Source organism: Alligator mississippiensis, chromosome 5, assembly GCF_030867095.1.
Source record: "Alligator mississippiensis isolate rAllMis1 chromosome 5, rAllMis1, whole genome shotgun sequence".
Lineage (NCBI taxonomy): Eukaryota > Metazoa > Chordata > Crocodylia > Alligatoridae > Alligator > Alligator mississippiensis.
In genome coordinates, this window is record NC_081828.1 from 73,049,321 (window position 1) to 73,064,176 (window position 14,856).

The 14,856-nt window shown below is 38.6% G+C and overlaps 1 protein-coding gene across 5 annotated transcripts in view; it reads left to right on the forward strand.

The window, feature by feature from the left end:
• COL11A1 (collagen type XI alpha 1 chain) overlaps positions 1–14,856 on the forward strand; it is a 260,479-nt gene that overhangs the window by 61,185 nt on the left and 184,438 nt on the right. For all 5 annotated transcript variants that reach the window (XM_059728451.1, XM_059728453.1, XM_059728452.1 and 2 more), the window contains exon 5: positions 10,626–10,754. In XM_059728451.1, coding sequence (XP_059584434.1) covers positions 10,626–10,754 — 129 coding nt within the window. The remainder of the gene's footprint in view (positions 1–10,625; positions 10,755–14,856) is intronic.

Genomic DNA, 14,856 nt, shown 5'->3' on the forward strand with positions numbered 1-14,856 from the left:
CCACACAGACTATAGCATAGGGCTGGGAACCAGGCGCTTCTCTGTACCATTGGCAGGCAAGGTTCTTTGAATTGTTGTGATATCTTTTATTATGCCAACCAAGAAGTTGGAAAAAAGTTCTTAGCAAGCTTTCAGGCAGTCACCCTTCTTCGGCATAGGGAGTCTCTGCTGTTCTGAGACTCCAAGAAATGAGAGAAGCTAAAAGTGTGGCAGGATGTCAGTGAAAATAAATAGGTAGAAATTAGAAAGATGAAAGGTAAAGCAGAGAGGTAAAGCAGAGAGGGGAGGGGAAAGATAGCAGGAGGGGAAAAGGCTAAAGGGAGACATTACAGTGATAGAATACAAGGTAGAAAAGAGGCTGTGAATGAAAAAGAAAATAACTGAAAATCAGGAAAACAGGGATATGAGAAGCTCAAAGTGTGAGAGGATGCGGTGAAAATATAAATAGGTAGAAAGGAGAAACAAAAGGTAAAGCATGGGAGGGAAGGGGAAGAAAGCAGGGGGGAAAAGGCCAAAGGGAAACATCAGAGGTAATAATACAGGGTAAGAGAGAGGTTCTCAATGAAGGAGGAAACAGTAGGAAATCAGGTAGACAAAGCGCAGAAAAGTAGGGGAGGGGAGGGGAGAAAAGGTGGGGGAAAAGAATGTAAGATGTCAGGTCAGGCAGGTACCTGTTGAATCAGATGTCAGGCAAGTTGTAATGTGTCATAAAACCAATGTCTATATTGAGTCGATGTTTTGTATCCAGTAGATTTATTAAATGAAGTTTGTAGGCTCATCTACGGAAGGTGTTTTGTAAGTTCCCTTTGAGGATTACAACTGAGAGATCAGAGAGGGAGTGATTGTCCTGTGAGATGTGTGCCCCCACAGGTAGTTGGGTATTCTTGTCTTCAATAGATTTTTGGTGTACATTCTTTCTGGTATGCAGTTGTTGTGTGGTTTCTCCAACATATTTTCAAGCAGGACATTCAGTGAGATAGATATCATTTCTGGAGTTGCAGCTGTAAGATCCAGGAATGCTGATGGTTCTGTTGTGGGGTGTAGTTATAGTCGGGGTGCTGGAGATGTGTTGCAAGGTTTTGCATTTCTTGTCCTGGCATGGTCTGGATCCATTCAGTGTGGTTTGGGTCATAGGGAGTTTGCTTCTGGTGATGAGGTTAGCACGGTTCGGTACTTGTTTGAAGGGTAGTATGGGTGGTTCTGGAAAGATCTCCTTAAGAGAGGGGTCTTCTTCTAATGTGGCTTACAATTGTTTGAGGATTTCTGCATAGGTTCCAGGGAAGAGTGATATGTCATAACTAGTGGTGTGCGATTTGTGGGGATTTTCTTTTTGTACTGCAGCAAATATTCATGTGGTATCTGGGTGGCTCCTTCAAAAGTCCGGTCTATCTCTCTGGAAGAGTGTCCTTGCTGGCTGAAGGCCCTTTTGGGATTTGTGAGGCTGTGATCATGGGTATTTTCCTCGCTGTAAATTTGGTGGTATCGGAGAGCTTGGCTATGTATTACAGCTTCCTCGGTGTGTTTAGGGTGATTGCTGGTTCTCTGTAGATATGTATGTTGGTCCATGGGTTTCTTATATATGGTGGTTTGAATTTTACCATCTTGGATATTGATCATGGTGTCCAAAAAGGAAATGCTGGTGTTAGAGAATTCAGTCTGAGGGAGGGGTGATGATTGTTGAATTTTTGGTGGAAATCAATCAGAGACTGTAGGATTTCAGTCCAAACAATGAAGATGTCATTTATGTATCTCAGGTCTAGTAAGGGTTTGATGGTGCATTGATATCTTTATCAATAAGCAACTTTAATAATAAAATATACTTATTGATAACTGTATACATACTACTTTAGTAGGTGAATATCAATATCACTGTTTTGCATATGGAGATTACACAGCAAGTCAGTATCTTGTCAGACAGGTTCTTATAGCAACATCCCCCTCTCTACTGGAAAATACACAGAGAGGGCAGATGCAGGGAATACTTTCCCTGAGCAAAAGAAAATGGAATAACATGGAGCTGGTCTAGTGATTTTGCAGATCCATGAAAGCAGGACAGTTGCTCTTTAATGCTTTTTTTTTTTTTTTTTTTTGCCTTTGTCACATTGAGAGCAATACTGGTCATCTCTGTAGCTATTCAGTAGCAAGGAAGAGTATTCCATAAGAGTTTATGCTACTTCATGTGGAATTCTTGCCCAGTAAGATTTCTGCATAGAAACATGGACTAAGACGGGGTATGGCAGAATGGCTGCTCCAGTTTTTTACCTCATCCCATTGGTAGAGGATCCTTCTAAAAAAGAACATTTGGGAAAGGACTGACTACCCTATTTGCTAGTGAAGATGATCATCTTGATCATCATAAAATAGTAGAGAGAAAAAATGCCTCCACATATTCACATTTTAAATTTAAAAAACATAGTTTCTTGCATGCCTCATGCCCCCTCCCTCCCAAAAACCAAAACAAAACAAAAAAAATGCCTTGTTTGTGGGAAGAAAAAATATTTTTTTCCAGAATTATGATCACAGAGAAGGGACAGAGACTATTCTTCAGCTCGCTTATTCTCCCTTTCCTGCTTAGGCATAGTTGTCAGCAGCTTGTGGCTGTTCAGCCAAAAGCTGAAACTGTAGCTAGGACTGAAGACTGGTCTCCATGAGTGGATCTGTGATTTTGAAAAAAGCTTAGAACAGTTTGCAAGGCTGTGAAATGAGAAAGTAAGAGGCCAGGAATAGGTAGCAAAAAGCAAATTTGCTGAAGAAAGAATAGCTTGATTAGTGGAACATCAAGACCATTAAAAAAAGATGATTGTTAACACTTGCGGAATGAAGAACAATTAGAAAGAATCAGATAGGTTATATTGAGCTATTAATTCAGTTGAGTCCTTCAGAGCTGCCTGAATAAAGATGTCATTGCTGCTGCCAGATATTTTTTAGACTTTGAGGGAGCAGAAAACAGAGTGGGAAGTGACCATGCCACTGCTACCCACCCCCTGTCTCTGCCCTTGCCCTCAGAGGTGCTCTTGCTGGACTCTGTCCCTCTCTCCATGCACCTGCTGGAGGAAAGAGGAAGAAAAGAAGCAACAGCCATCTTGCAGAATCTCCATGCTCCTATTCTGGGAAGAAAATCAGCATCTCCACTTAAGATATGCACACTAATTGAGGAAGGCTAATTTTTGGCAAAAGGTGTGTGTGGTATTTGAGTAAACAGCAAGTTTTACAATGAGGAGAGTGATGCATAATCTTGGTATCTGAGTTATTGAGAACCTTTTCTGTGGTATGAAATAATTTTACTGTGCATCTTAAAAACAGTCACTTGTAACCCTTGCTCTGGGCTTCCACATAACTTTTTAGGTTATCTAGAAAGCCTTTGAACATAGATAGTGTCTTCTCCAGTCTAGATTCTGGCACCACTGTCCAGGAAAAGTTTTAAACAGTTGTGTTAAAATATTTCTCCATTTTTGTACATTTTCTCTATTCTCTTATGCTCTCTTTATCACTTCTTTTTATCTGATGAGACTCACTTTCATGATGCAATATTTATAGAAGGACAAGAGTTTATTCATGTCAATTATTTAAGTATGGATTTAAAGTTTGATTCCATTGGGTTATAGGAAAGTAGGTCTGGAAGGGCCTCACAAGGTCATCAAGTCCAGCTCCCTGCTCAAGGCAAGATCATTCTGGCCAAACCATCCCAGCCAAGTGTTTCTCTAACTTGCTCTTGAAAGTTTCCAAGCATAGAGAATCCACAGGCTTCTTAGGTAGCCAATTCCAGTTCAAAACTTCCTTCTGATCTCTTCTCCAGCAGCTTGAGGCTGTTGCTCCTAGTTCTGTCCCCAACAGCCACAGAGAAAAGCCCATCTCATCCTTTTTATAATCACTCTTCAGATATTTAAAGATTGTTATTAAATCTTCTCAAGAAATCAAATGTCTGAGGAAATTCTTAGAAACCAAACTTCCAAGAAACCAAATTTCTTACAAGTGCCTCTAACGTGCAACACACATTAACTTGAAACAGAATAATGGGTGTTCCTTATTTATGGATATGAAACAGCTGGTTTGAAACTTGAGGATTCTGGGCTTAAAATGTAGCCCCAAACTGAACTCTTACAGATTGTTCACAAGGCTCAAGGCTAAAATAAATGTTCATAAAGTTGAATAACTACAATGAACTGATTTTCATTTGTGAAAAGTGAAGGTTCTTTGTGGTTAATTCTCAAACAGAAAAAAAATTTGCTTTTTGGTTAACCTGCTATGACTACATCACCCAATTCTAATTACTATTTTAAGAAGGTACTTGGGTTGTAGCTGCCAGGTGGAATAGCATCTAAACTTAGTGGCTATAGCAGTATGGGTAAAATATGTCCATAACCAGTGTTCATGTCTAGTGGCATGTTCAAAGCTGGTTCCCACAGCCCCATGTGCAGTGCTGTGGACAAGTGGCTCTGCACATGCTGCACAGGGGCAAGCCAGTTGGCTCCCCCTTGCAAGGCATTCATCCCTTGCACCAGACCAGGGGGTGAGTGGAGCAAGGCTGCACCTCCTCTGGAATAGGGTGTCTCCAGTCTCAGGAAGGCTGGTGGGAACAGCAGCAGCAACTCTTCCATGGGAAGAGTTGAACTGTGGGGAAATGCCTCCCACCTTCCCCATACCAATCTCCCTGTCTCAGGAAGGCAGAAGGGAAGCTGTTGATTGACTCCTTCAGGTCATGGAGTCCTCCAGTAAAAACATACAGGCATACATTCTTGTGAGAGAAACTCTTGCGGGTGTCAACCTAGCAGATCTTTCTCCTGCAACAGGCATAAATTAATACTTTTAAACACCTAATTTCTACTGGGAGGGTAGTTATTCTTCTGGTAGAAATGTATTGCCTGTATGTAGCTTGTGCACATTTGATAACATTTTTGTGGGCTTTGTGGGCTTTCTTTTCATATGGACCTATGGCAGGCAGTCAGGCCTGGAAAGTAGTCAATGGACCAGGAGCAGATCTTTTACATTTTAAACAATTTTCAGGAATCTAAGCCAAATGGGAACAGCATGCTCAGTGCTTCTTGCAAATGCACAGTCCAACATAACAATTCTGTGCCATAATTATATGGCATGAAGGTCTGGAATAAATCATAATTAAAAAAAAAACCCCTATCTTGCCCCAACCGGATTTTTTTTTTAACTTAGCTATCAAACTAAATAAATTGTGACTTTCAGGGCATTCCCTGGGTCACACACAACTTCTGGCACACAGTAGCTGTCGATCTCTGTAAGCATCCCAGGAATGCATGCATGCATCCCAGGAACGCATGCATGCCAGTCAATACACTGCAGGCTGCCCAGCTTGGGGAGCGGGTTTTGGCAGGGGCTGAGCAGCATCCAAACACATTACTACACTTCAGTCTCTTTCTGTTGCTCTCTGCTTTCCTTCATTTGCTCACTCCCTCTAGCTTCCCCCTGTCCCAACTTCAATATTGATCTGGCTAAGGAAAAGGGTAAAGGCCACAGCTCAGAAGAACCATTGTTTCCACTTTCCAGAAACACTTTTGTGCCAGATTACAGGATTTAATATCTTAGACACTGAAGTTTCATCAAGATTACAAATCATAATGGTCATTTTTATTACATAGGGCTTTTTTTTGTATAGATCTCAAAGTAAAGTTGCAAAAGTCTGGAATCAAGGCTGGTGGTAGAGGTGATATCTTTTATTAGACTAACAAGATTTTTGCAAAAAAAAAAAATCTTTAATTGCAAGCTTTGGGGCACAAACACCCTTTATTAGGCATCAGAGAAAAGATTGTAAAAGTTCTCTTGGGGAGAAATGAAAGTTCATATTCCATAGCATTTCACAGAGGGGTCAATAAATGAAAAAACTCCACTGGGCAGGCAGTTCGTAGCTGGTAAGTAGTCTCTTAGCCCTCCTGTGAGGCTCTGTGATGATGCAAATTACCTTAGACAAAGGCAGGAGCAGGATCTCAGGTTTCTGGTGGTCAAATAAGGCTACAACCTGCATACCTGACAAAGGTTTAAAAGAACTTGTGGACCTGTTCCCCACCCAGGGGAAGTGAGTCATAGGGAAATTAAGTTAACTGTGTTCAAACAACAGCTGGTGACAGCGAAAGGGTGAATGAACAGGTACCTGTTAGCTAGACTGTTATATTCTTTACTCTGCTGGAAGGCTGACAAATCTACTTCTACATTTTTGAGTGAATTATTCTAACAACAGACCCATTTATGAAGTAAAATATGATACAAGTGAAAATATCGTTTACAGCTACAGTTTTGCTGAATAAAACTTCTTGCATGAGTTATTACAGACAGGTGAAGTGAATATTGTATACAGGTAGTCCTCGACTTACAACGTTTCAAGTTACAACAGCTCGCATTTATAACGTTTATAAATTGACACACTGTTTCAACTTTCTGACGTCAGTTTTGACTTTACAATGCTTGATTCGATGTGATGCCACGTCAGTGAACAAATTCGCTGCGTCGCTCATCTCCCTGGAGAATGTCTGTCCAAACTTCCTTGCACATTTTCTTTAAGAAAGCAGACAAGACTCCAGGAAAACCTGCAGCCAAGACTCCTGAGAAGACTCCAGCCAAGAACCCTTCAATAAGTCCAGTAACAAGCCTTTCAAGAAGTCCAGTAAAGTCACTTCAAAGAAGTCCTTCCAAATCAATATGATTGCTATTTACATTAATGTAGCTATGTTACTCATCTATAATTGATCGAGTACAAAATTCTGGGGTATTTTTGGTGAAAATAGATTATCAGGCCTTGGTTCAGGAATCAGTCCTCGATTTATAACATTGTTTCTTATGAAAAAATTGGTTCCAAGTTACATTTCGACTTAAGATGTGGTTTTCAGGACCCAATTGTATCATAAGTCCAAGGACTGCCTATACTTCAAAAAGTTAAACTCATGGATACATTAATTGATTTGGCAAATGTCACTGTAGAAAATTTAAAGTTTTTTTTCCCTGTTATTGCATGTTATTTTGGATTTTTTTATTTTCATAGAGAAAGATACATAGAATTATATTAAATTTCTCAAAATATTTACCTACTTTTTTTGATTCTGAAAAAAAATGACAAGAGATGCTATTGTTTTGATAAGCTTGCAATCATTTTGGAATGTGTGAGGTAACAAAATTTTCACAGCTGTTTTACAGATTTTATTAAGCATTTTTTAAATTAAATTTCCCTTATTTACTTCCTAAAATTGCACAGCTATTGGTAAGAAGGCTTTGCCAAAAATGTTTATAAAAAATAAAATATAATTATTGTTTTAGAATGTAAATACCTATACATTTCAAATAATAGAAGTGCCTGAATATCATTTCAGGAAAAAAAAAATACATGTAATGCACTTTGTCATATATATATGCCCAGTTTCAACAAGTTTAGTTTTATGGCAGAATAATAAGCCATAAAAAAGGGAATTTATAGTGGAAATGTTAGCTGATTTTTGTAAAGTTTTTTAAATCTTGTTACTATATTAAGAATAAATTGAAAAGCCAAAAAGCTTTTTGTAGAAAATGATCCACATACAAGATTCCTGGAGGGGTTCTTGTCAGAACCACTTTTTTAGCCGAGCCACTTTTTATTGTCTAGAATACTAGATCTTTACTGGTTACATGTTCTTTTTACATATTGTGCCCAGGGATAGATATGAAAATAGAATGTAATGTTAACTACAACCTGTATTTTGATACATTTTGTGTTGTGTTCTCACTTTTTACTCATTATAACTTGTGAAAGACTGCAATTTAGCTTGCCTTGAAGCACTGTATGTCTATTTGAGTCTTTTTGGCCTTTTGTTCTCTGTTTGTTTGCAAGCTCTCTGAATTGCAATGCTGATCACTTGTATGCTGAGTTGCGTGCTGGCAGTTAGAAATGCTTTGAATTAAATCCTAGAAATTTAGACTGGTTCCCAGTGAACAAAGATACAAATAGCATGGAAATTACAGACCAGTAATTATGGCTTTGCACCCTTCACACCCAAACAGATAATGTGTTCGTGAAGAGACTTGCAACAGCCCGTTGGCATAAAGTTATGGAGGTGTATAAGATAAACAATAATATGTGGCAAGTTATTATGTAAAATAACACAGGCAATGTATATAAATACATTGAATTAATTAAAATCTTAATAGTGGATAGCTAGTGTATGTTACCTCTGGGTGATTACTGGACTATGAAATGTCATAATGGGGGAAAGGTGGCAAAAACTACTCAGGAGTCAACTGTCAGCAATACAAGTAAAATGAGATTAACAGATTAAACAAGAGTTTATTTAGTCCTTTTTGTATGGCATTACAAGTATAACATTTCACAGTACATTGAGAATCTATATCCTAATTACCCTAGTGAGTTAATGTTTATCTTGCCTTTGTTGTGCACTGATAGGTCTTATTAAAATTTATGTGAGTTTGTGTTTTTGCTGACAGCAAACTAAACTTGAGTGATGTGCTATTAGCTTTGAAGTTAAAAATCCTTTGTTATATTGGCAATAAATTGCTTGGTATTGTAAGTGGATTACATGCAGACATATTTCAGTATATAGGTTATTCACAAATGATTTTCTTTGATTATTCACGATCTGTTTTTGTATGATGGACTGGATTTGCCCCCCAGGTGCATGGCTACAACATTAATAAACAGTAGGAGTAAATTAAAATATTTCAAAAGGCTGTTCAGAAGCTTCTAGGATGCAATTCTGGTCTCAGTGAAGTCAAAGATAAACTTCTGCTGACCTAAATGGAGTCATAATTTCACCTTTGTGGATAACTTTTTTGTGAACACACCTACTCACAGGAGTATCGTTTCCTATTAACATTCTTGTGACCAAAAAGTCACTCAACACAATGTTCACATAAAATGAAAGTTTAATTGATGTTATTTAAATATATCTGTAGATGGTTACTTCTGAAATTACTTTGTCCAGCTGTAATGCATACATATCCTTCAGCAGAAAAGGAGATATTTTGTGGCTGGGACACAAAAGCTTCCCATAAGTAGTGAAAGCTGTAGCAATGCCTTCAGAGCCACCAATTCAAATTTTGGAAGGAGTGAATTAAATCAAAGAAACAGAGTATCTCACAATTTGCTCTGTGAAAAAGGGGGTTAGAACTTTTCTACCAAAATTAAGTTTTCATAAATCTTCACACTTCCCCCTAGTTCCATTTTCCAGCCCGTTTTGGTTGCAACCTTAAAACAGAGGTCCTGTTTGTTTTCTGTTGCTACTGAAATTTGTATGGCATTTCCCCTAAAAAATATTGGAGAGAGTTACTTTTAGCTATAACAGTGTGATAAAAAATAACATATTTATTCATATACTGCACACACCTGTCCCTTAAAAATTAGCCTCCCAAAATTGGGTTGTATATTTTAGGTGGGGAAGCTGATTTTCTGCCTGAAATAGAAAGACTCTGCTTCTATTCCTTCTCCACCAAGCAGCAGCAATGACATTTCTAGTCAGGCAGCTACAGGAGTCAGTTTACTTCATGGCTCATTGTTCTTCACTCCATAGGTGTTAATGATGGTCTCTCCTTTTTAATGTTCTTGATGTTCCATTAATCAACCTAACCTTTCTTCTGGCAATTTTGCTGTCTACTCACTATTCCTCATCTCTCTTCTCCTATTTCACAGCCCTGTAAACTATTTTAGCTCTTTTCAGAATCAGTCTTCAGCAGCAGCTAAAGTTATAGCTTTTGTTTGACCAGGAAAGGAAGGAAGAATGAGCTTTGATTAAGCTCTGTCCCTAATCTTTTTTTTTCTGTGTTCTGTCTTCTGAAAAACAAGATGCATGTCATATTTAGGAGCATGTGGCAGGTAAGAAAATATGATAACTGAATCAATTCAGAAATGGACTAGGCTGCCCTTGTAGGTAGATTTTTAAACAATCAGTTTAATGTGCAGCTTACAGTCAGAAAAGTAAATCACATCTTAGGTTGTATAATGAATGGTATGGTTAATAATATAGAAATATTTTAATTCATTTACTTAAAATGAATGGTGCCTCATCTGTTGGGATGTTGTAGGCTGTACTGGTCACCCTGTTCAGACTAAGAACATAAAAGATTTTTAGAAGTATGAAAACTTGTAATCGCTTCTCATTGAACTTGCAATGTGTGCTGCTTATTTTTTAAAATGGAAAATTCTAATTTGGACTTCATTCTCTTAGCTCTTAAGAAGTCCTAAATAAAACCTTGAGATAAGGATCCCAATTTTGCAAGGTTCATCTGAATCAAAACTTTTTATATTAAGAACTTGATGACTAAATAACGTCTCATGTTTTGAGCCAAGTCCCAGAATTATTACTCATTTTTTCCTTTCACTCCATCCTTACTCAGGCAGTCTTTATAAAGGAACTTCCATTTGTCCTGAAATTGTTGAGCAGTCTAATATTAAAAACACTTGTATGTGATTAGACCATGCATAAATATTTTTAAATCTAAATTGAAATTGTCGTCTATGAATCAGAAAAGTTAGGTGAAGTTACAGATATTAATGTAATGTATGACATGCAGTTTCCTTTTTTGTTCTATGCATGACAATTACTCATTTTTAGTACTTCCCTTGATTTTTAATTGAAGATATTTGCTTTTGTTAATTTAATCTACCTTTGTTTTTCCTACAGGGTGATATCCAGCAGCTATTGATTATAGCTGATCCCAGAGCAGCATATGACTATTGTGAGCATTATAGCCCAGACTGTGATTCCCCTGTGCCCAATGCTGCTCAAGCTCAAGATCCTCAAGTTGATGAGGTGAGTATTCAGTCATGTATTACTACATTTATTGCACATTAGTGGTTGTGCTGGATATGGAGTACCAGGGGGGCATTTAATTACAGTTAAATGGCGTACATTGTTCTAGACGCACAGAAGGTAAGAAAAGATGAAGTTGCAGGTGTGCATTCTCTTCTCCTACTTACCCATTTTTCTCAGACATTTCTAAGACGCTTATCAATACGGTATTTAAACACCAGCATATTCAACAGGAGTTAAATTGCTTTTGTTACAATATGCAGCATTTTAAAGTTTTTATAAATATATTTAGACATTTGAACACTAAATCTCTGCTTACTTGATGGAGCCTCTTTGCTGCTGCTTATCCATTTATGACTTGATTTTTCAAAAGGAAGAATATCCTTTTCTGCCACAGAATCGCATTCTCTGAGTGCTCAGCACTTTTAAAGTCTGACCATAAGTTCAAAAGAAATATAGTCAATTGTTAATGTGTGGATTCATGCATGCTTGTATCTTTGGGTAAATCTTTGGGTAAATCTAATATCTTTTATTATTTGAGTTGGTCTAATAAAAGATATCAGATTTACCAAAAGAACCTTGTCTACCTATGTCCTTAGACCAACATAGTTATGACCTATGCCCCTGAAACATGGAAGATATCAAATTTTGCCATTTGAAATGGAAATTACACAATATTTGAGTTTGCTTAATTAAAGATATCAGATTTATCCAAATAACCTTGTCTGCATGCCTGTATGCATATATGACAAAATAGGAAACATTCTGTAAAACTCAATTTTTACTTGTCACCAAGTTTTGCTAAACATAGCTTTTGACAAGATTAAAGCACACTGGGACTTTTTTTCTAGAGGAACTATAAATTTTTATATTCAAAGAAACAAGTAGTCACCCATGGGGCAGCCTCACTGATATAACTTAGTGAATTTTCTCTAAGTTTAAATTTGTCACTGATTTATACCAGCTTAGTATCTGGACTGGTATGTACTGTTATATACCTTATGGATATCTGTCTCAGAATTTGTCAAGTAATCTCTCCATTCTCACAGCAAATTGCAGAGACAAGCAGTTCTTCTTTGAAACAAATATTGTAGTGGATAAAGAAATTAGGAGTCCAAAGAGAAAAATAAGTTGTTACCTCTGATGATACCATCAGGACTGAAAAATGTGCATATGCTATGTTATTAAGAGATGTATATACATTTAATGCAACTCACCTGTGTCTAGTCAGGATGCACTCAATATATGATTAGATTTAATATTTTATACCACTAAGGAGGTAAAGATTAAAAGTATTCTGAGTCCTCATATGGTTGTTTTCAGGCAGTCATGAATTAGGAAGTTTATCATACATGTAATAAGCTCAGTTCATTTTATTAACAATAATAATAATTACATTGGAAGGTAAATATTTCCTATGTTCCTTGAAGGCAATGTGGTTTCTTTCTAGGGGATGGAAGACCTCAAAAAGCAAAAAATAAATAAAAAATATTCCCCCCTTCCCATCTAAATGATAAAGAAATATAAATATCAGCTCAGCACTTTCTAAGTATTCCTGCTAGCTGGCTAATATAAGTCTTTGTCAATTATCCTGCAATTAGCTATAAATATGTTCAGAAATATTAGAAATGTTACAGAAACTATGTACAGGTTTTAACTCTACTCCTTTAATCTATGAAGAATTAAAAAAAAAATTTTTGAAATAATGAAGTCAATTTGAACAAATTCTCTCAGTCATTTTCTGATCCAAGCAATGAGACCGTGCATTCAGGACAGATGGTTTCTGGGAGAGGTGTTGTGTAAATTCTGAGATTAAATTGTATGATGCTCGTATGAAAAAAAAGCAATTGAGAGGACAAACAACCTGCTTTCACATTCCCTCAGAATGTGTCCTTCAGCTTCCAAAACCAGATTCTCTTCGGCATTTGGAATTGGTATTTAAACATTTGCCAGATAAGTATAATACTACTCCTTTCTCTGTGCTGAGCATTAACCTGTTCCTGAGAAGCATGAACTGTAGGAGGTGAGATGACAGGGTGTTCTTTTACAAGACAATCTTCTCATAAGTAAACCTCATCCCTGCATCCTTCAGAGACAGATGTAGATATGTGATTTGGAAAGATGGCACATCCTGCCTGCTGCTGCTGCTGCCACTGCCTGTGGGGTCTGTGCATCCTGGAAAGAGTGTAGGGGGGAGGGTCCCATCAGCTCCCCACCCTCCCTCACAGTCTACAAATGCCACACACACATCCTGCCACTACAACCCCCAACATATATACCCCCCAACATACACTACTGCCCCCAGCACACACAGCCACACACCCTTACAGCTCCCCTCACACACACACACCCCACCATACACACACACACCCCAGTATTATACCCCCCACAGCCCACCATGCACATGTATCCCCCACCCCCCACGAAACACACACAGACATCCCCTCCCATACTCCACCATACACACACACAGTCCTACATACCCCCACACCCCACCATACACATGCGCACACTCCCTACCCCACCATATACACCCCCCCACCATACACCCCCCAAACCCCACCCTATACACCCACACACCCCTGGTGGCCTTCTATAACCAGGTCACCAAGTCCTTGGATGCAGGCGTCACAGTGGATATAGTCTTTCTGAACTTCAGGAAGGCCTTCAACACGGTCTCTCACCCCATTCTCAGTAGGAAACTAAGAGACAGTGGTGCTGATGCCTACACAGTCAGATGGGTCACTAACTGGCTGGTGGGCCACACTCAGAGGGTGGTGGTGGATGGGTCTTATTCGACCTGAAGGGATGTGGGCAGTGGGGTTCCTCAGGGTTCAGTCCTTGGGCCCGCACTGTTCAACATCTTCATCAGTGACTTGGGTGAGGGGGTAGAAATCACCATGTTCAAATTCACAGATGACACTAAGATGTGGGGTGAAGTGGGTACGCTAGTAGGAAGGAACAGGCTGAAAGTGGATCTAGACAGGTTACAGGGGTAGGCCGATGACAGCAGGATAGGGTTCAACACTGACAAGTGCAGGGTAATAATGCACCTGGGGAGGAAGAACCAGTGGCACACCTACACGGTCGTGCATCCACAGATGCATCTCAAGCAGGTCCAAGGAGGTGATCCTCCCCCTCTATGTGACACTGGTCAGGCTGCAGTTGGAGTACTGTGTCCAGTTCTGGGCACCACACTTCAACTGTCAAAAGGCAGGGCTACCCATGCGGCCTGTGAAAGCTCACCAAACCTCATTAAGCAGCCCTCCAGCTGAAATAATTGCCCACCCCTGATTTACCCCTTAACTAGTGCTAGTGTGCTAATTGCCTTTTTCCTCCTGGCTAAGGCTACTGCACGTGACAGTGAGGGCTCACATCCTTCAGTCTGGTGCAGGACAGGGTTCTATGGCAAAGTCACATTGTAGGATAAAGGCCTCTATCTAGAGAGGTTAGCCCTGAATACCTACTAGCTATGACTGTCGCTGCACTATTAGATTATAATGCATCATTTATGACTGATATGAAACATGTGAAGATGAAGCAGTGCCCTGGATAATGTGTACATGCTCTCCATAATGAAGAAATAGAAAATGAATATTTCAATTCCTCCTTGTTTATACTATGACAAAGCTGAGAGTTTGAGACTGCTGGCAATACTTGCTTGTGGATAAAAAAGAGATATAAAGCCTTTTATTATAAGTATAAAAATTATGTGTGTGCAGCCTTATAGTTAAACACTTAGTTACATACAGATTAAATACATCCTCTGACTGCCAAGCACTTTTTTTTTAAATGGAGACCTTTAAACTAATTTAACACTTAGCATTTATGGGCTGATCCAGAGTCAACAGGAGACCTTTTAGTAACAACCATGAATAAGTCTCTCAGAGTTTGTGACTTATTTTTTAGGTGTTGTTAAGGTATTTCATTTCAACTCCTGTCACTTAAAAATAAAGATAAATGTGACTTGGGCAGGTGGAGCTGCCTAAAGGTAAACATTTAATGTACCTGAAATAAACTTATAGGATGAAATTTATAGAAAAAACAAAAGAGGAAAGTTTTTATTTCTAGCTAACCTATTTATTGTTGAAATTCCATTTGT